The 22011-nt window shown below is 47.6% G+C and overlaps 1 protein-coding gene across 1 annotated transcript in view; it reads left to right on the top strand.

The window, feature by feature from the left end:
* The window catches only part of LOC115910801 (voltage-dependent N-type calcium channel subunit alpha-1B-like), a 328893-nt gene that overhangs the window by 8220 nt on the left and 298662 nt on the right, over positions 1–22011 (top strand). The window contains 1 exon segment of the mRNA XM_030961242.1: positions 2865–3004. Within this exon segment, the coding sequence (XP_030817102.1) occupies positions 2865–3004 (140 nt within the window).

The raw sequence follows: 22011 nt of genomic DNA, 5'->3' as shown, positions 1-22011 counted from the left end.
TCTGCGAGCCTTCCTGCTTCCCTAGAAGCTGACAAAGACTCCTGACCCACTTCCTAAGAGCTCTGTGCAGCCCTAGCTTTGGGAAGAGCACATCCCATCAAACCCTGGAGTACCTGGAGCTCCCTGGCTCTGGGAGCTGTAATCACCAGGCACCTGACCTAGATTGAGCAGAGCCTGAAGTAGATACCAGGCTTCAAGGAAGTGAGGGAGTAACGTGGAGGAGTGGATGTGGGTAAAGGTAGCTTTTTCTGTGTGTCTTAGAAGAGCTATTTTTAGAGGCACACGAGTAGTTGTGGGATGGGGATTTGGGATGGGCTGGGAGGCCTTTGTGTGCAGACATTACCTGAGGAACAGGTGGATTGGGCTGTCCGAGGGCTCCTGTGGCCATGAGGAGTTGTTAGGAACTTCTCCTGGAATCAGGATGATTTCTGACCCCTTTCTGACCCCTTCTCCCTTGTTCCCTCTTTTCTGTGCTGGGATGCCTCCAGCTCTCACTGTGGAGCAGCTGCTGGAAGAAGATGTGTATTTGTAGGATTTCTGTTGAAGGTCATAAAAGGTCTGGTGGCCTTTGTTCCTGATTCTCTGTGGGTAAACAGCTCTGAGATGGGCAGCTGGAGGTCGGGCAGGGGCGGCTCCTGTGTCCTCTGAGCAGCATCAGGGAGGGACAGAGGGCTTGGAGGTGCTGCTGCTTGTGCAAAGCCCTCCTTGGCTGGAGGGGAAGCCAGTTTGGGGCTGGGTTTTCATTTTCTGCTCTCCATTTCAGCCAGAGGCCCAGTGCCCCTTAACAGGCCCCTGCTCTGTTTTGGTGCCTGGCCAGGCAGCACCTGTGGGTGTCTCTGCAGGTGACTGTCACCCCACCACAGGGACAGGGCAGGTGGAGCTGCTGGGGCTGTGAAAGGTGCAGGGGAACAGAGGTAACAGGGGGTGAAAGGTGGAATGGTGCAAGAGCTGTTCCCACTGAGGTGTGTAGGGACATGGGGAACAGAACTCAAACAGCAGCTGATGGAAAACCTCTCCAGGGTTGTGTTTTCCAGCAGCTTGGAGGCATCCTCAGAGACTGGAGCTCTCTGCTGGACTTGCTGAGCTGGGTCATGTCCAGCCAAGCCTCCCTGGGAGGGCTGTGCTGCCACATTACAGACCCCAGGGTGGGTCAGGCTGGAGGGGACCACAGTGGGGTCATGGTGCCACCTCCCTGCTCCAGCAGGGCCACCCCAGGGTGCAGGGCTGATGGTTCTGGAATGTTCCCAGTCAGGGAGACCCCAGAGCCTCCATGGGCTCTGCTCAGGGCTGGCACTGCCCAGGGCAGCAGTTCTGCCTCCTGGGCAGGGGAATTGCTGGGCTCAGGCCCTGCCTGTGGCTCTGGGGCCATTGCTGGGCCTGGAGCAGAGGCTGGGCCTGCTCTGCCCTCTGCACACAGGGACAGACACAGGGACAGACAGACAGGGATGGACAGGGATGGACAGGGACAGACTGGGACCCCAGGGACACCCAGGGACAGACAGGGACAGCCTGGGACAGACAGACAGGGACACCCAGACACACAGAGGGACACCCAGGGCTGAGGCCCCCTCTCAGGATCACCTCTCAAGGCTGAACAGGCCCAACTTTTAGGGGTGAAAAATCTCAATTTCTGGAGCAAGTGCTGTCCTGAAGTGTGGGTCTGTGCCAGAGCTGAGCAGGAGTTGCTGTGCCTTTGTCAAACCTGCTTCTTCCCTGGTTCTGGGACCACAAGCCTCAACATTCCTGCTCTTTTTCCATCAGAGAACAAACAATCCCCTATTGTCATTGGGAGAATTGCAAAATAGAAACAACTACACCTCAGCTCTTCGGTTCTGGTGGCCAGAAATGCCAAAGCCACTGGAAAAGAGATTTCTAATCTCTCTTTCTTCTTATTTGGGTAGGGCTGCTTTACTTCCACTGAATTCAAATGCAAACCAGGATCTAAGGCACATTTGGAAATTGGTTACTGGTGCCAAAGCTGGTAAACAAGTTCTTGAAACTGATGCCCATTGCTTTTACATCTTGCTTTGTTCTTGTTTCTTGCCCAAATCTTCCTTCTAAATGTGAATGCTTCCATTTGGCACTGAATTTGTGTTGAAACTCCAGTCAATAAAGCCTAATCCTGAGAGATCTGGTGCAGAGATGGAATGAAAGGTTTAGTAAAACTGTAGAGACCGAGCTTGATTTTCAGTGTAGTGAGCAAGGACACGAATCTGCAGTCCCAAGGGAAGTGTTAGTCTGCACTATGGACCCCAGACACAAATCTTGCTGCTCCTGCTGTTCATGGGAGGGGTTGGGGATTTCTCCCTGAACCACATCCCCAGTGAAAGGAAAACAAATGAGGCTGCAGCTGTGAAAATTGATAAAATGGAGGAGAAGCAGCAAAGAAAGAACTGATGGAATAAATGATAAATAAATAATTTCCTGTCAGTGCAGTCAGGCTTGCTGTGGCTGACTGTTGCTCCCCAAGACATCCTCTTGTTTCAGGCTCCTGGATGAGTTGTGGAACATTTTCCACGCCAATAACTCCAGAAACCTGTCATCTCTGATTTCAATATACCCTTAGAGCAAAGTCTCCACATCAAAATTCCCTCCAGAACATTCTGTAAAGGTGGAAAGTGTGGCGTGAAACCATCAGGATGAAGGCCAATAGGATTGCCAATTTGTAAAGAAAATTCATTTCAGAGAAACAATAATGAAATTCCTCTGTGATCTTACTCCCAACAAACTTAAACCTTTAATTTCAGCTCTGTTCAAAGAATGGAAAAGGTGTGAAGTTGCTGCCTGTAGCTGTTTAGGGGACTGCTTATCACAGCAGGAACATGGATATCTCCTTGACTCCTTTCATTTCCCTTCTTTTCCAGGATGACACTGAGCCGTACTTTATTGGAATATTTTGTTTTGAAGCTGGTATCAAAATCATCGCTCTGGGCTTTGTTTTTCACAAAGGCTCTTACCTGCGCAATGGCTGGAACGTGATGGATTTTGTCGTGGTCCTCACAGGGTAGGTGACCTCCTCTCCCCCTGAGCCTAACGGGGCTCTCACCCTTATTTGTGGTGTTTGTTTGCTCTGGGTTGGGCTGGGATTTACTGGAGTGGAGTAGCACTAAAATCCTGCATTTCTGGCTGTAGTAAATCCAAGGAATGGCTCTTGTGCAGAATGAGTCACTTGCCAAGCATTTGAACCAACTCAAAAGTGGTTTTGAGGATATTTCTTTGTAGATATTCCAGTGTGTATCTGATCCAGAGACCTCCTGACATTTCTGTGACTTTGCAGGTTCTAATTGCCACTGGTACTTGAACCTGATTTAAATCAATTTATTTTCGGACGTTACAGGATGACTTTAGAAGTCAACATGGAGAGTGCTAACAAATTAAATGCATCCTGGTTTTAAGCTGTTACAACTCTGAAATCAGCCAAGTTTCTGCAGGAATGAATTTATTCCCTTATAAAATAACTTTTCTCAAAAGAATTCGAAGGTGTTTGAAAAGAATTCAAAATGTCTTATTAAGGATGGAGGTGAAAAGGTTACGTGTGCATTTTGTACCCTGCTTTGAGATGATATCACTGATCTCTCCCTTGGAAATGCTGACAATATTTTACATTATGCATTGCAGCAGTTTCTGTCTATTTATATAAATAGAGGGTGATGCTGGTGGATAATGAAAACATAAACATGAACACTTCTAGTCTACAAATTGGGCTTTAAAGCTTCAGAGGAAACGATCCAAAGGTCTGCGTGAGGTCCTGAGCTTGCAGCCTTCATCTGAAATCCTTGGAAGGATTTCAGTTCATTTCTCCCCAGAAACTGCAGCCTGGCTCCTGCTATTGATATGCTTCCCATATCCATCCTTTCCCACACCTTGCCTGCCCGTGTGTGTGGATATTCCCTGCTCCTGGTGGTGGTGTGGAGTAGGGAAGTGCTTGCATACATATACAAATATATTCATTAGCTACATGATCACTGTAATTCCATTTGCATTCATGGCACCCTGTGATACAGCACTTGAGAGGCCAAAGGGAATTCTTGATGTATTAAGAGGAAGAGAATAAATATTCAGGGCTTGATTCTCCTGCTGCTGGGGCTGGGTATTTAATCAATAGAAACTTCAGTGGAGGCACAAGGAGAATCAGATTTCCATACTTAGAAGCAGGGGGTACCAGGATGAAAAGAGAATTAGCACAGATGCTGCAATTATTCTCACTGACGCTCTGTTCTGATTCCTAGTTAGCTCCACATCATTGTTTGTGTTAAAAAAAATATAAAATCAAGGCCCTGATTCTGGAAAGAACTTTGGCATTGGCTGAATTTATCCTACAGCAAAGCATTCCACTATATGCTAGAATTCAGCTGACTCCAGCGATTCTCTACCTAAAGTCCAGGCTCCACAGAAAAGCTTTTCTGAATCCCAGCCATATTGTTTAGGCATGGCTTGAATACCTTTTATTATTATTATTTTTTTCCTCCATAAACACAAGACTCCAGAGTTTGTTGGTTTTATTTTACAACTGACACATTCCGAGCGTCGCAGCCCAAGCGGCCACGGGATCCCCCCGCAACGAGCGGCGTCTCCCTGGTGCTGTGGGAGCTGCTTCTTGCAGCACTGTTTGATCCTGGAAAATAATTGTGGGATATCAGCTTGATGAGACAGCTGGAACAAGGACCCCCGGTGCCATCTGCAGCCCCGCGGGTTCCTTTGAAGTGCCATCCTGTTAACGTCACCGCTGCTGTTTCCAATGGTGACACCAACTGGGCCCTGCTGAAATTGTCTCGTACAAGGGCTTCCCACCAGGCAGCAGTGCAGGGGTGGCAAAGGCTCAACTCATCAGCTTCAAGCCCAAGAGTCATCTCCACTGAGGAAATCCAGACCTCTAATCCTTGTAATTCGAGGGCTGCATTTAACAAGGCACTTGAGCTCGTGCCTGATTTTTGGCATTAGGGGGAAGGTACTGAAAATAACAGAGTTACTCATGCTTGGTTTGATGCTTTCCTGAATATTTCTAGTCCAGGTGGAGGGAGCACTGAAAGCACTGCAGCTTCACACAGGGAGTTGAATTAGTGTTTTCTCTGTAGCCTGGTGTGTTTTGCTCTGCACTGCCCAGATCATGATTAAGTTCTCAGCTCACTCCTGTGTTGCCATGGGGCTGTGCTGGAAATCTGGAGTTCCTCTTCCTTGGGTTTCCTTCAGTGGCCAGAACCATTTCATGTGCCCACTGCCTGCACGAGCGCAGGTGAGAGGGGAAACCTGTGCAGGGCTGTTTATTTGAGACAAAATCCTCCTTGTTTCTGCATCAAGACTTCAAAGTCAGCTTGATGAGTGAGAAATTTCCTGCTGACAGAACCTCCAGGGGTGGCTGTGAGGTGGTGACACAAGTGGGACCTTCATTCTCATTTCTGTGGAAGGCAGACTTGGATCTGTGTGTTTCAAAGAATGACCAAGCTGTAATTTATTAGGGAATAATAAAAAAGGACAGTGCTAAGCCAGTACTTAATGTGTTCTTATGAATATAGATAGGTAGGACATCAGTTTTTGAAATATCATTTTGCTACTCTATCAAAAGCTTTCCTTTGCCATATGTGCAAGATTTCTACTTGAAAATGTTACTTCATGTTTCCCAGGCAGTGCTCTGCTCCCAAGCTCAGTTTTACATTGATCTTCAATATTATGGAGAGATTTTGAGTCCTCTTCCTTTACTTTTTTTTTTCTGTGTAAACATGAAAGATCATGAAAATATTCCATGATACCCCACACAGAGTTGTGTACCTGCTAATCCTCTGAGTGCTTGTTTTTATTAAGGTAAACGGTGAATGCCAGAAAACCTGATCTCATTTTCAGCTTTTAGCTAAGCACCAGAAAAGCAAAGAGCAGCTCTGCTCTCATTCTCTCTGTTTCCATAGGAAAAAGGCCAGCCAGAGTCTGGGTGTGCTTTGGAGGAGGCTGTGGGGGAAGGCTCTGCATTGATTGAACTTAGCCTTGTGTAAATATTCCAGTGATCATGCAGCAATCCTTCCCACCTGTTTTTTCCAACCATTTTTTAGGTTTTTTTTTTTGGTTACTCAATGTCTGCACCCTGGAATTATTGATAAATATATTTTTTATCTACCTGCAATGAGAGAGATTTTGTTTGTCAAAAGCAGACAGCAGAACTTGTTAATCAGGAAATACATCAGGGCTGTGTTCCATGCAGCCAGGATCAATATCTTATTGAGCTAAACTCGAGTCTAACAGATAGTGGCCCAAAATGGCTTTGGTTTGTTGTTCCAGAAAACACTCCCTCGCTTTCTTTTCCCAGCAATGCTGTGGTGCCTATTTCTCATTTGCTTCCAAGGAAACCTGTGGATCTGCTGTTAACAAAGGCCTGGGAAAAGAACAGGTTGCTCTCCTTGAAAGATATTGTTACCTCTGTGATTTATTTAGTGATTTCTTGTGATCTCCACCAGTTGTAGATGAGTCTCAATGAAAGCTGCTCCTGCTGGGATGGGCCTGTTGCTGTTGGGGAGAAAAACACGTTTTATAGCTCCTGCTCATTTTATTTCCACGTTTCTGTGGGATTGCACTGGCTCCAGTGGTGACATCACCCATTAGCAGCTCTAAATCACACAAAAATGCAGTTTCTCAATTGGCCTGGGACTGGATGATCTTAATGCACTTTTTCCAAGCTGGAGGCAAAGGGATTTTTTAATTCTGTTGCTGCTACTTGTTTTGGGTTGAAAATTTTAGAAATTCACAGTTGTTTTGGGAACAAATTTGTCCTGTCCCCAAATTCCTCAGCTGGAGCCACGAGCTCTGATTCAGGCCCTGGAGGGCTCAGATCTTTTCCTCTTGGAGTTCATGGGAGATTTTCTCCTGGGTTTTGGATGCAAAGCCTGAAGAATTGCTGGGTTTGTGTGGACCTGGTGTCAAGGGCTGTGTGCTGAGGGGAAGAATGGCATGGACAGAATGATATTGATCTTTGATTCCCAAAATTCAGATGTCTAGGGGTTTTTCAGGGGGAAAAAAGGGCTTTTAAACTGTGATGTCCAAGCGGTCTGCCCTCAGTTGTGTTTTGGAGCTTGTTTGTACTTCTGGTTTCCCATATCATGGATAGTGGGCTGTAGGGTTTAACTCCATACCCCAAGAAAAGAGCTGCTTGTCCCTTTTTCACCACCAGCTACCTGAGATTCCCCTTGGTGCCTTCTAGTAAGGCTTGAAGAAGAATTCCTTTTTCTGCATGCCTATGGTTTTATGAAATGCCAGCTTTTCCCCAGTCAGAGATTTATGCTGCCCAACCTCCCTTGACCTAAGGGCTTTTCTGTGCACCACAGGCTTTTGCTGCTGCTCTGGTCCTTCCCCAGTTCTGCCACATCCTCATGGAGTGACCATAGCCACATGGTGTTTGACCAACACCAAGAGTGGCTAAAGGCTGCTATGAAATAATGGAGCGCTTGACAGGATCGTGCTCTGCCCTTTATGAGCAGAATTAATTTCTTTTGGCTTCCAATCAGCCTGGATTAAACACTCTCGAAGAGTCCTGGTGGCTTCTTGAGCCAGTTGGATCAGCTGCCTGCATCTCTGGGTGGGACTGGCAGAGACAGAGTGTGCCAGCCCCGGAGCTGCCAAACAATGTGCACAAAGTCTCTGCGCGGGTACGGATGTCTCAGCCTGTCTGGAACAAATTACAAAAGCCAGAATTATCTTGATTGTCTGAGAAATGTGCTCCTTGCTCCTGATGCTGCTAATAATTTGGAAGGCAACTCATTTAGTAACAGCATAAAGGCCTGCTCATGCTCGATGTGAGCGTTGCTGGTTACCAGGATCATCCTGCTATGTGGGCAGTGGGAGCTGCTATTCCTGGTGCTGTGTTTGAGGAGCAGCAGCCTTGGGTGCAGGGATGAGTGACAGAGTGGGAGGCACAGGAACCACCCAGCCTGGGCTGTGCAGCAGGTTTGGACCTTGGATCTGCTCCTTTCAGGTGGATGTACCTCCCAGACAGGGTGTGGGGGGAGATGTGACCAGGGAAGTGTTGGAGAAGGAAATGTCTTGGGGAGGGCTGGGATTCTTAAAGCTGTCAAATACTCATAGAGGCTTTGGCTCCAGCATTTCTTTCTCTCCATGTGCATGTTCCTGTACTTCAGAAGCCCTTAAATGAGGATATCTGAGCTCTGGGACTGGCTCTGATGTATTTTGTGTACAAGGGTGACGAGACGAAATGGCTTCAAACAGAAGGGAGGTTTAGATGAGATGTTAAGAGAAAAAATCCTTCCCTGTGATGGTGAGCAGGCCTTGTCAGAGGCTGCCCAGAGCAGCTGTGGCTGCCCCTGGATCCCTGGCAGTGCCCAAGGCCAGGCTGGATGGGGATGGAGCAGCCTGGGACAGTGGGAGGTGTCCCTGCCACGGCAGGGGTGGCACTGGATGAGCTTCAAGGTCCCTCCCAACTCAAACCTTTCTGTGATCCTTTGATTCTGTATTCCACCTGCAAATAACCACAGAACTAATTAGAGAAATAAAATTCAAATGAAATCAGCCCCCTTGGCTGCCCTGCAGCACCCCTCTAGGTGGTTGCTCAGTGCTTTGTTTATCAGCTCGGGGACTGGAGATGTAGGGAAGGAAGGGGTTGGAGCAGGGAAGTGCAGATTGCCCTCTGCTCTCCCAGTGTGGAAATTTTTGTGCTAGAAAGCAAAGCAGAGCAACAACAGGAGTTGGGAAAAGGGACACTTTGAGGAGGAACAAGCTCAGTCCTGGTTGGCTGTCACAAGGAAAAGGAGCTGTTTGCTTGGGGTGGTGATGGACTCGGGGCGAGTGCTGTCAGCACCGTGCATGAGTCATGAAAGGAGAAAAATTTTATGGATTTAATGCAGCTGATCCTTGTGTTCAATTTCTTTTATGCTCCAGTGATGGATGGACACTTGCTGGCTCAGAAGAGCAAAGGCCCCCTTCTGAAATTGAATCAGATAAAGGTGGACAAGACACAGGGATTTACCTGTCAGGTGTTAGCTGGTGCTCTGGCTGGTAGGTGAGGGCAGAAAGGGAGGAAGCCAAGACACCAAATTTTCATTTTTGAAGCAGAGAGAATTTGTAACTGGGAGGGAGGAGGGTGTGTGAGGTCTCAGGTTGAACAGAAATTGTTCTATCCTCTGCCCCTTGGCTGTCTGGACTCCTGAGGAGCTGCAGAAGCCATTCCCTTCAGAGAAGACTGGGCAGGGAAGAAGGGTTTGAGGGCTCTAAACCCATCTGGCAAATGTCCCCATTTCCTTTTTTGCCCAGTGGGCAGCAGCTTCCTTGGGACTGGAGCTTGTTTTCTCTCCGGGCTTGTTTCTCTGAGCAAAGGGGGGCCCAGGCCGTGCTGAGCCTCTTGCTGTGTTAATTAGGGCTCGTGTCTTTTTTTGTTGCTTGTAGTGGCTTTTCTGCATTGATTTTGGTGGGGGTGGCTGGAGGCAGGTTGAGAGAAGCAGGTGGGTGAGTAATTGTGTGGCTGGCTGCTAAATCAAGAGACTTTCCTGGGCAGAGGAGGACTCTGGGCTGTGCTGAGAGGAAGGCTGCAGATGGTCCCAGCCCCTCAGAGGACCTGCAGGTGGGGACAGCCCTTCCCTGGCAGAAATTATCCTGCTCTGGCTCTGCTCTGGTGGTGACAAACCAAACGTTTCAGGTCAGAGAACCTCTCAAGGGCAAACAGATAATGAGATTGATGTGCTGCTCTCTTACTTTATTAAAAGGGACTGCGAGGTATCGAATACCTGGGATGAGAAGTGATAATGATGGAACAGCACAAGGAGCCTGGAAGTTGAGGCACAAACCCCCTTTCTATTACAGAGAGAGGAAACAAAACCATCCAAGTTTCCATCTTGTATTCATTTCCACATTTTGTGCCTGTTTGTGCTTCCTGGAAGCTTTGTGCTCACAAAGAGGGGCTGCCAGACAATATTTATGGGTGTTTACCTCTCTCTGAAGCTGGGCAGCTGTCAAGTGGAAGTGATCATCCCAAATGAAAGCAAGGGTTGCTCCTCATGGCAGCCAGGGCTTTATCAAAGGCATGCAGGATCATTGGTCCAGAGTCCAGACAGTATTTTTAGCTTTTTATGGCTCTCAAAGGCAGGTGGGTGGCAGGGAAATATTGTCTCTTGTGAGGGAAGCAGCTGCACAGGCAATTGTGGAGCCTGCAGGTGGGAAGAGGACTCTGGACCTTGGGATCTGCTCCTAAAGTGTGATCCTGCCCTGGCAACCATGTCCTGTGGGCACCTAGAGATGGAAAACATTGGTAGCTGCTCTTGGAACTGGGTGTGGATACTGGGAATTCAACTCCAAACCAGCGAATCAAACTGCAGCTCCAAAGGGCTTTAATTTCTTATTTTTGATGCTTCCTAGTTTAAAAACAAAGAAGCAAAAAAAATCGCCAAGCCCAAAATACCCAAGTGCTGTGTGTGGTGTTGAGTGCTGTCCCATAATTAGATGAGGAGGAGGGTGCAGGTTGCCTCAGACTCCTGCTTCTCAAATGGTGCTTCTGCTGCTGTGTCCCAGTTCCAAGGGAACAGCTTTGGATGGCAAAGTGCCTGCTCATCTCAGGGGAGAAGAACCTGCCTGCGACTGTGGAAAAGGGTGAGGATTCGGTAAATCAGCCTGGTTTTAGTTGTGATCTAAGCCTGAGTGCCAACAGTGAGTCTGCACACGTGTCCTTGGATCCACATCTCACCCCAAAGGCTTTGGGGGCTCTCAGACCATTCTCTTCCTTGGGGCTCCCTGAAAACATCAAGAAAACTTGGATTTGGAAAACTGATTTTCCATTCTTTTCTTGCTGAAGGACCCAAGAGGTGTGTAGGATGCTCTGGCCAGGGCCAGGCTTCCACGCTGAAAGCTGGAGCCAGAGGATGTGTGAATTCCAGGTCAAGCCAAGTCCAGGATCAGCACCTGGAGATGCTTTTCCACACAATTCCACAAGATTTTTTTGCTTAACTTCAGCTCTCTTGCATCTTCTCTGTGCTGAAGGGTCAGGTGGGGTTGGGACAGAGGAAGGGATCCCCCATGAGTGAGGTCAGGCTGCAGGATGACTCCTCTGGATGAGCTCCTGACTGTGGGCATGCCCAGCAGCCCAGGCTGAGAAAGCCCTGCCTCCTGTGGCACACACCAAACCTGTGGGGTGAGCTTAGAGGCTTTGAAAAGTTCCCTGATCCTCACAAAGGCCACCTAAACAATACACAGGAGAAACCTTTCCCTCCTGGCATGGTCAGCATCCACTGAATCCATGTCTGACACACTTGTGTATCCTCCCTCCTCCATCTCCCCATATTTTGGTGGCCAGAAAAGTCACCTGTCATGGGTTTTGGATTGATAAATGAAACAAAATTCAGTGCTCAGTGATGTCAGGGTGGAGCATTCAGGAAACAGGTCAGGCTCTTCTGGTGGATATTCTTATTCTGTCAGTGCTGGAGTTGTCTTGGTTTCCGAGCTGGCTGCAGGGCTGGGTGTGTTTGTGTAGGTGATTCTCGTGATCAGCTGCAGCATTTTAAAAGCCTCCCTCTGGAGCAAGAAGTTCAGGTCACTCCGGAGTTAAACCCAATTTTAGACAATAATGGGTTTAGCTCTTGGCTCAGTTCAAGTCAGTTCAGGCTGGGCTGGATGAGATTTAAGCAAAGAAAGGATCAGGAGTAGAGATTGGAGCAGTGCTGGGCTTTTCTGGGAATAGAAATTGTTCCTGGGGCTCCCCAAAGAGGGGAGGGCTGCTCTCAGCCAGGAATCTGTGAGCAGAGGGCTGTTCCTTAGGGAAGTCTCTGAAGAGGGGTTAAAGCTGACTCTCCTCCTTTGCCTCATTACACGAATTCCCTGTAGGGCTCTGCACAACTGGAAGGTCCCAGAGTCAGACTGAGGCTTTAGGAGCACGTTCATGGTCCATGGGATGATGTAGAAGTATAGAAGTGAAGGACAAAAATGAGCTGCTTGGAGAAGACTGAGACTTTTTCAGCTATGAAATGTTCCTGTGCTGAAGAACTCTGATAATCAGAAATACTTGGTTGGATGTAGCTTGATTCTGGTTCAAAAAGGACTTAATAGAACTTGAATTGGGGCTCTCAGCTTATTTTCCAATTAAAAAGAACTAAAAAAGGAAGGCAATTCAGTCTTTCAGCCTTTTGGCTCAGTTTCCCCCTTCTCAAACACCCTGAACCAGCGTCCTTAAATAAAGTTTGGGCATTGGAGCTTAGGATGAAGGCTGTGAAAATGATTAAAGTGTTGAAGAAATGTCCCTTTAAGGAGAAGTGAAAAGGCTGAGTGTTAAAATTAAGAGCAAAGTCTCATAAGGGTGAGATAGATAAAGAAAAGCAGAGAGAAAATCATGTTTCCCTATCTATTTTGGTAGGACTCAAAAAACATCAGTGACAAAAATGAAGTTTTAGAACATCTTCACTAATGGAAATGTAATTAACTCATGGAAATCATCACAAGAATTTGCTGGTTTGGGTCTTGAGACCAAAGTAGCCTTGAGATCATCTTCAGATCCACCAGAAGGGAAATGGTTTTTTTGAAGGGGGATGATTAGGCCTTTCCCTGGTGCTCCCTGGAATAAGTTAGGTGGAAATGTGAACAGGCTGTTTCATAATTGTCCTTTCCTTTATCTTGCAATTTCTTCTGAATCCTGTGGAGCCACGGCTCGGGACCAGGATCCAGCCTGTTCCAGCCTGACCTGGGAATACGAATTTGTCAGTTTAGACATGACACAGTATCAATAGGAGTGCTGCTGTTTCATCCCTTCATGTCTGATTTAAAGATCAAACGTCTTCCTGCTGCAGCTCAGAGAGAAACTTCAATGCTCCAGAGCTGAGTGTGCCCTCCAACCCCGTGAGCCTCAGCTGTGGGAAAAGATCTGGGGTTGAAAATTGGCACTCATTTAAAATGAATCCCAGGTGGTTTCTGGTAATGTGGATATCACTGTGATAAAGGGGGTTTGGTTTTGGTGAGGAGGGAGGCCTGGCAGGCTCAGACCTGGTGCTGCAGGGGTCTCGCTGCTCCCTTCCCATGGTGGAACATCCCCTTGACCTTGCTTTGGGAGCATCTCAGCCGTGGCCTCCTGACTTCGCAGGATCTGGAACACAGGAGAAGATTCTGGCAGGTGAAATTATCTGATCAGGGGGTGGCCCTGTCCTCAATGAGGCTTCAGTCAGAGCTGAGAGCTCGTCCAGCTGCCACCAGTCAGGCATGAAAGCTCTCCTGCTGGGGAGGAGCATTAGCAAACCTCCCTCCCAGTGCCAAAGACAAATCTCTGCTGCTTTTCTGGCCTCCAGCGCTGGGAGAGGGGTGGCAGCCAAAGGCTGTGGGAGGTTGCAGGGAGTTATTTCCACACTGGGAAGGGATCTGCACTCTTGGCTGCTGGGAGGTGGGTAAGACCTTTCCTGAGGGTGATTAGAAACAGGCCTGGAGAAAAGATGAGGTGAGGACTCGGCTTGATAAAGACATGGACTGCTGGATCCTGGCTGCAGGATGAAGACTGAACTCCAGAAAACTCCTCACATTTCTTTTTAATCCTATTATTTTCAGAAGTTCATATCCATGTGCTCCAAGTAAGTGATGCTGCATCTGTTCAAAACCATTTAGCTGATAACATGAATAACCTCATCACAGATCTCTGCAGCTTATCTCTGCTCTGAGAAATGTGCTGAAATGAAAAATTTTACCTTTCTTGTCTTCTGATGCCAAATCTCAGCCTTATTTAGCCACTTCCTGGGCAGAAGCATTCCAGATTCCTGAAGTTCTGTGGCCCAAATTACCTCCTGGATGAATCCTGAGCTTCTTTAAATTTCTTGCTCTGTAAAAATCAATAAAGTAATAAAATTGGATAGGTAGAATACAGGAGGATTTAGAAATGTTTGACTTGGTTACTAGTTGTATAGACAGAATCACCCCAAGTCTATTTTTAAAAAGCACTTAATTTTTTTCACTCTCTGGTTACAACTTTAAAGCCAGTTATAACAGATACAAAATGATGGCAACTCCTGCCTTTCACAAAGGGTAAAAAGGAAGCTTGGCATGATCCAATTTCTTGTTTTAATTTGGAACATGAAAGAACAGGAGAGTATGGGAGCAGTTAATGCTGTCTGAGGCAGATCCAGGATAATGCAGCTCTGGTTCTCTTCTGGAGCACACTGGGCAGTGGGTGGGATTTTGAGGGTTCTGTTTTTCTCTTCTGCTCATGTGTTTGGCTAATGAGGGACTTTAGGCTGTTTCTTTTCCCTTTGTTTCCACATTCCCCCCTCTTTAAAAATGAAGGCAGTGCTAGTTCCTGACTCTGTAACGTACTGGGAAGGAGGCTGCCTGTCAGCACTGAAAAGTAGTGAGTTTCAAATGTCTCAAAAGAAGTAAAAATAAGCCTTTAAAAATGTTGAAATGAAGTGTGGGGAACTTGAATCAGAAGTAAAAGAGATGGTAACGGCATCATCTTGTAGAAATCATCAGCTAGAACTCTTCTAGCTGCTCAGTCACAGTGAGTGGGAGACTCTTGCAGGGAGCTCAGCGCTCGTGTTCCACGGGGAATGTGTTAAATCCACGGCGTGGCACACACAGAGCTGCAGCTGTGGGTGTCTGGCAGAGCTCAGCCCCAGGCAGGGTTGGACCTCTGGGGGAGGTGGTGTGCTCTGAGTCAAAATGTCCACGAGTGTTGTCACCAACCTGTGTGAAAACGAAGGGCTCCACCTTGGATGGAGAGAGGGGAATGTCCTCTGTGGCAAAGCCACTGCTCAGGATGGTGTCCTGGCTTTGAAATGCTGGAATCATGGGTTGATTTTCAAAAGGTGTGGTTCATGAATGCCAGGGAGAATCTGGGAGTGTTTTCCTGGGGCTTCTTTCCACAGAAGGACGGGGCTGCAAAGGTTTCCTGCAGCAGGAGCCTCCCCAGGGTTCCAGCAGTGCTGAAGCCACAGCTGTGACCTGGGCCAGGTTCAGCTCTTTGGGTTTCAAAGCCACATCTGAGCAATGAGCTGAGGCCTGCTTGGCACGAGGGTGCCCAGGGGACAAAAGCAAACAAAATTTGTATTTATTTTTCCTTTTTGAAACCTGGCAGCCCTCCAGCTCATCAAACACCACTTCTGCTTCTGATCCCTCTAGGGCTGCCCTCTGATCTGGCTTGTGTGGAAATGATGAGAAACCCTTTCCTTGTAACAACAAACCTCTGGTGTCCCTCTGTGAGGGCTGGAAAATGCAGAATTAGTGTTCCTTTTCCTCAAAACAACCTTCTTATCCATTAGCAGGAATGGAATAGCCCCCCTGCATCTTTGGAAACCTTTGTTCCACAGGAGGAAGGTTTGGGTGAGGTTTAATTTCCATCTAATAGCCTGTTAAAATCTTCACATGGTTTCTTGGAGAATGCCATTAAGAATCAATTACATTAATGGGGCTCAGTTGGAGCTGTGCTGAAATATGGATGGGATCAAGGAAAGTGACTTTGCAAAACAGGGTCCTTGGTGCTGCAGCCATTTATTCCTCTTGATCTCCCCAGGTTTCTGTGTGGACCAAACCTGCTCTTGGATGTTGTCAGTTCTGCAGGAGCTGAGCTTGTTCAGGGACGAGGGCTCAGTGTTCTGAACTGTGGTGTAAAGCCACTGCCAGGGGGGTTAGGAGGGAGTAATTCCCTCACCCTGGTGGAGATGGTGTTGGACTGCTCAGTTAAAACCACCTGGCAGCACCAGGAGACCCTCCAGGCCTTGTTCATCCAACTGCAGAGCCTGATCTGACACCTTAGAGGTGTCAGGGACTGTGCTGCTGACACTGCAGAGTGTCCACGAGCTTATCATGTGACAGAGGGCCTGGAGATATGAGAGGATGGAGAGAAAGGACTTTCTGTCTGTGGCTGCTGGGTTGTTAAACTGATTATAACGTGGGCTGTGAAAGAGGATCCTTATCCATGGAAAGAAGTTGGTGACAGAGAGAAGCTGCCTGTCCTTGCAGGAGAGGTGCATGGAAAGGTGAATCCAGGTGGGACTGAGAAGTCCCTGTCCAGTGAGAGGCCACTGTCCACTGCCCCTTCCATGGGGTGGGATTTAATGAGTGCCCCACTGCTCACAGCTGGTGTTGGGCAGTGGTGGCACAGCTTTGGTCCTGCTGCTGGTGTAGGAGGCCTGACTGGAGCTGGGGTTGCAGTGAATATGCTGGGGAAGCTCCTGCTGAACCCTTGTGGATTGGGATGAGGGATTCAGGTGGAAAGGAGCCTGTGGTGCCCACAGTGACTCTGGGTGAAGAAAGCTCAAGAGACGGACAGAGACAAGGCCTTGGTGTTGTCTGTTGTGTACTTTCCATCGTCTTTTGAGCATCTTGGATCATGTTTTTTTTGTAGGAATGCTTGTATAAAGGGATCTGTGGAATCCAGGTGCTGTGTGGGCTGCTCAGCTGCAGGTGAGTGGCCTGAGGGACTGAGCTGTGAGGCAGAGCCCTGTGGTGTTTGCATCCATGTGCCAGGCAGTGCATGGGTGTCTGTGAGGTGCAGGGAAAGCCACAAGTGTTGGGTGCTGCCTCTTGTCCATGAGAAATTTGGGATTTACAAGAGCTCATCCGTTGCAATGTATTTGCAAGGCCATAGTGGGCACCAGCCAGCCTGCTTCTAAGTTTGTTATCAAAGCCTCAGGAATTCATCAAGGCTGCTGGAACATAAATTGTGCTGAATTAAGAAAGAAGAGGCTGAAAAACTGTCTACCAAGACAGTAAGACCTGGATAACAGAGGGCTGTGAAACACCTGGACTGTAACCAATCACATACTCTGAGAAATGCAGGCAGAAAATGAGTGAACAAGACAAAGGCACCAGTCAAGAAGTCTGTACTTAGTAGTTTGTAGAATCTATAAATATGTGTGTAAGGTAAACAATAAATGGCTTCTGCTTGACCATATTGGTCAGTTGTCCAGGAATCCTGGATTTCCCACAATACTCATCATCCGCAGACTAGTGAGCTCATACCTAGGTTTGTTTTCCTCTTTACAAACAAGGGGTCCAAGTAAAACCAAAACAAACAACATCTTTAGAAGATTTAAAGTAGAAGTGGGGTGAGCATCCCCCTGGTTCCCCTGGATGCCGTGGCTGAAGGACTCGAGCAGCAGCTGAGGAATCCCCTCTGCCAGAGCCATGGCACTGACGCAGGTGGCAGGTACAAAAGTGCTGAGCTGGTACCCTCCAGCAGAGCTGCACCCCAGGCAAGGGCTCCACTCGGTGTCTGATCACCCTGAGCCCCCCAGGGCTGGCATCTCAGCTGGCACTGCAGCTCCTGGGGCTGCCCGCCCTGCCGAGCAGCCGGGGCTGGGCACACAGCTGGAGCTGCAGACCCTGCCAAGGTGACTCCACGGAAATGACTCTTGGGATGCTTGGGTGTGTTTGGAGTTGGAGGCTGCAGAGCTGTGCCTTTCCCAGAGCTCATCCATTAGGGAACCAGCTCCTTTGTGCAATCTGCGCCCAATGCAGAGCCTGTCCCTCTGAGCTCTCATTAAACCCAGCAGAACCAAACCTGTTGCTGTGATATTTTCTGAAAAATCCCTTTGCCAAGATTTCTTCTCCTGGGAAGCCTCAGCTTCTCCCTGTTTTGCTGCTTTGGAATGTGATTTGGAGATTGTTTATCCACCATGTGAATTGTTTTTACTTAATGGCCAATCACAGCCAGATGTGTTGGACTCTCTGAGGCAGTCAAGGGTTTTTATTATTCATTTTTGTTAAGCCTTCTGATGTATCCTTTCTTTTTCTTTAGTGTAGTGTTGGGGAAGATCAAACAGGAAAGCCTTATAAATATGATTGCCTGGCTAAAGATTTTGAGAATATAGAAACTATAAGTGAGATTGAAATGAAAGCAAGCTTTGAGATCCCTCAGTTACTGAACAACTGGAAAACAATGGTGTGGCTGGCTGAAGGTGATCCCCTTTTGATGGAACAACACCCTCTGCTTGCAGACAGGCCCAAGGATCAGAGCAGACCCTGCTGGCTTGGCAGAAGGGCCCAAAGTGGAGTTTGTAGGGTTTAAAATGTAACACAGTGTGGTAATGTAATGATTCTTATAGGCTGTATGTAAATGCTATAGGATTTGTATCTTGTACTAGATTGGTTAGTGAGAATTAGAATATTCAACAAGAAGAAGATTTATTGTATTGTAATGGGAACCATGCTCTCTTACCCTCTCATCCTCTCTCTCTCTCTCTCATCCTCTGTACCACTCTCTTTACTTCTCTTTGGGGCCTGGCAGCTCCCAGCAGGGCCCTGCACCCAGGCCCTTTGCAATAAACTCCAAGTTCCAGACCTGGCTGCAGAGATCTCTCGTCTCCGTCCATCCCCACCGTCCTACCCCTCGATGCTCCTACAGTATAGTTTTAGTACAGCATTTTTAATATAATATAAAAAAATAATAAATCAACCTTCTGAGAACATGGACTCAAATTCTCATCTCTCATCCTGGGGACCCTCACAAACACCACACAAACCCAGCTCTTTCCACTTCCCACCTCACCCAGCCCCAGCTGTGCGTGTGGGGAGGATCTGTAAATCCCTGAGCTCAGGCTTGGAGTAACCTTGGAGCAGAGTGATGGGAAGGGTGTTGCTGGAGACCAGCCCCAGCCAGACTTTGCAGTGCCTTGTTCTTGGAAACAAGCTGTGTTTCAGGCAAATATCCGGGAGCTGGGGATTTTTTTAGCCTGTCTCTTGCTGTTCATTTTCTCCCTGGCACTGGGACTGCAATTCCAGGAACCCTGGCTATACTTGAAAGCGCCTCTCAGACAGGGATAAAAGTAATTAAACCTCTCAGCTTTCTCTTTTTTTTTTTTATTTATTGTAGTTTTACAAACGTGGCTTTAAGATGGGGACAAAATGTTCAGGCTGAGATCTGCCAGCCTGTTCCAGCGTGGAGCAGGTGAATGAGAGGATGAGGAGGCTCCTCCCTTTAAGGCTCCAGAGCTGCTCCTGGAGGAAGCAGAGATGGTTGGCTGCTGCCAGGTGCAGCCTTTCTTCCACTTCCCCTCTCCTCCTCACGTAATTAACTCGTTAAATTTAGCTGTCTGAGAGGTATGGAAATGCATGTGGTGCAACTGCTTCCTCTGTGCAAATAATCCTGATTTCAGCTTCCGTGAAAAATCAAGGGAATTGTTTCATGCCATGCAGAAGCACTGAAAGAACTGAGTTTCATAGGAAAAGCAGTTTTAAAAGGCAAGAAAATTGGGGAAAATGAGGAGTAATGTTTTTGTCTAATCTGGATTATGATGATTTCGAGCTTTTAATGTTCTCAATTTTAATTTTTTAACTTCAATTTTATTTGGGAAATTAAACTGTGACATCCTTTTAAGTAGAAAAGACCAGACTCTAAAGGTTTTGATTTAACAATGTTGGCACACAAAACGTTCTCCATGCTGCTTTTCTTCAAGGAAAGGTTTTGGCAAACTTGGCTTGAGTTACTGAAGTGTTGTGGTTGACCAAAATCCAGGGGGAATGTGTGTGGGGGAATTCAATAAAAACTATCCAGCAAAAAGTTTCTCTCCTGCTGCTGTGCTGCTCAGTCTCTGGGCAGATAGAGCCAGCTGAGATTCAGAGCATCCTTAAAAATGCACTTTTTAGATTAAATGTTCTCTCTCTTAATAGCTCTTCCTGATTGCTCTGTGTTTACCCATGTGGAGGGATGGCCCAGCCTGCAGAAACTGAAATTGAATTTACCTATGTTAATTTTAGGGTTGCATCCCAAGGTTGTGGTCACTGGAGATTTTTTGCTCTATCACAGAATTATTTAGGTTGGAAAACACCTGCGAGATCATAGAATCCAACCTGTGACTGATCTCCACCTGCTTGTCACCCAGTGAGTGCCACCTCCAGGTGTTCCTTGGACACCTCCAGGGATGGGGACCCCACCACCTCCCTGGACAGCTCTGTCCAATGTTTAATCATTGTTTATGAGAAGAAATTCCTCCTGATGTCCAACCTGAGGCCGTTCCCTCTCCTCCTGTCCCTGTTCCTGGGAGCAGAGCCCGACCCCCTGGCTGTCCCCTCCTGTTAGGAGCTGTGCAGAGCCACAAGGTCTCCCCCTCCTTTTCTCCAGGCTGAGCTCCTTTCCAGCTCCCTCAGCCTCTCCTGGGGCTCCAGACCCTACCCTGGGCCTGCTCATCCTCAAGGTCCTTCTTGCAGTGAGGAACCCAAAACAGGACACAACACCCGAGTGCTGACTCAGGGGGATTTTTATGGGCTTCCACCTGCTGAGGACCTGGGCTGCTCTGCCCTGCCCATCCCTGATGGAAAGCCCTTGGTTGTGCTCATTGTGGGGTGGGTGAGAGGCTGGTGATGGAGCACAGGGAGCAGCTGAGGTCAGCTCAGGTGGGATGGGTCTGGTTCATCCTGTGCTCCCGGGGTGCTCGTGGTCTCCTCACGCTGTCAAACATTAACCTGCCCCTCCACACACAGCTGTCCCTGAGCTTTCACCACCTGTGCATGCAGCACACACCTGATGGGTTCTGTCCCAGCTCTGTTTGCTCTCAGGGCTCAGCTCCTGTAGGGTACAGCACATGAGGAGGAAGGCTCCAGGTCTGTCTCATCCTGAGCATGGATGGGAGGAGATGACCTTACTGAGAGCACCAAAATGCTCAGTGGGGATAATCCTGGAGCAGGGACACCCCACCAGGCACCTGCTCCATCCCCAGAGTGTTTTTTCCAGGTGCAAACCCATTTTCTGCTCAGCAGTTTGTTGGCAGTGGGGCAAGGTTGGAATTAACCTGTGTGGCTTCCTTTGGTCACCTCCACATTCTCCACTGGGTTCCAGCTTTGTTTGAGGTGGCAGAAGGGATTGTTCTAATCTCATTTTCCATCTTTATTGTTCAGTGTGCAGCCCTAATTCTTATTTACAGGCTTATTCAAACCGTGGGCTGAACATGGGAATCTTCATTTCCTTCCAGGCCTCTTTTTTATGGACCTCATTGCCACAGCCTGAGAGCTTCACACCAGCGTTAACTCAATTTCACAACACCCCTGTGAGACAGACTTTGATGTTTCCCATTTTACGGTGCACAGGGAGGTATAGGAATATCAAAGACAAAAGTAGCCATTAATTTTCACTTAATACCCTCAAAACCTGTTTTGAGGAACAGCAATGGGCTCGTTTCTCCTGCATGGGCTCATTCCCTGACAAGTTTTAGGGCACCAATCCAAATGGAAAGATTTCTAGGGCTTCTCATGAAATCAAAACAGAGTTTTCTTATGATTTTCCTTAATTTAGGGCTCAGACAGCACCAAGAAAACTCCACCTGAAGGTAGAAAGCTCTAAACAATACAAAGAGGTGGGAGTGTGTGGCTTTAAGCTTGTTGGTAACTTCATGTGTTTCTTGTCTCATGATGCACACAGAAAATAAAAATCCTGCAGGTGATGGTGGCAAAGAACATCCTAGTGGACATTTTAGCTTAAAGCTGTGCAGTTTATGCAACTTGTACTGAATGTGAAACCTTCCTCACCCCTCCCATCACTGAGCCCTCTTTGCCATGTCCAAAGTGGTTTCTGAAGTTGCTGCTGGTGGAGCTGTGCTGGGGAGGAACAAACTTTGTGGCATTATTTCTTCCCTTGGTATATCTGTGCTTTAGGAGGAAAATGTCCAAGAATAATTGAGATGAATCAGGTTTCTATATGTGGCTTTTTTGAATATTTAACATCTTAGATCTTGTGAAGCAAAAGGGGCAAGGAACAAACGCTGTCTATTTTTAGGCCTGGGGAGTGGATGGAGCTGCTGGCCTAGATCCTGAACTCCTTCCAGGAGCAGCAAGGCAAAAAACAACCATAAACTGAGCCAGGCTTTGTGTGTTGGGCAGGATTTCTTGTGTTTATTTGAGCTGACCAAAAGCAGTTGGTTTTCATGTTGAGTTGTTTGAGTTGTGGAGGGAAAAAGTAAAAAAGGGATCATGAGAACTTTGAATGAAACCTCTTCCCTCTCTGGTTTTATTTCAGTTGTCCAAACTGAGAATTGTCTAAATAGTTGAAAAGGATGAAAGTCAATAAAGAAGGGAAGGCTTTGTCCCCGTCTCCACCTCTTCCCCCACTCAACAATGGGGTTATAACTTGCT

Source organism: Camarhynchus parvulus, chromosome 17 (genome assembly GCF_901933205.1).
Source record: "Camarhynchus parvulus chromosome 17, STF_HiC, whole genome shotgun sequence".
Taxonomy (NCBI): domain Eukaryota; kingdom Metazoa; phylum Chordata; class Aves; order Passeriformes; family Thraupidae; genus Camarhynchus; species Camarhynchus parvulus.
The sequence above is the reverse complement of the archived record's forward strand: the minus strand, read 5'-3'. Positions and strand labels throughout refer to the sequence as shown.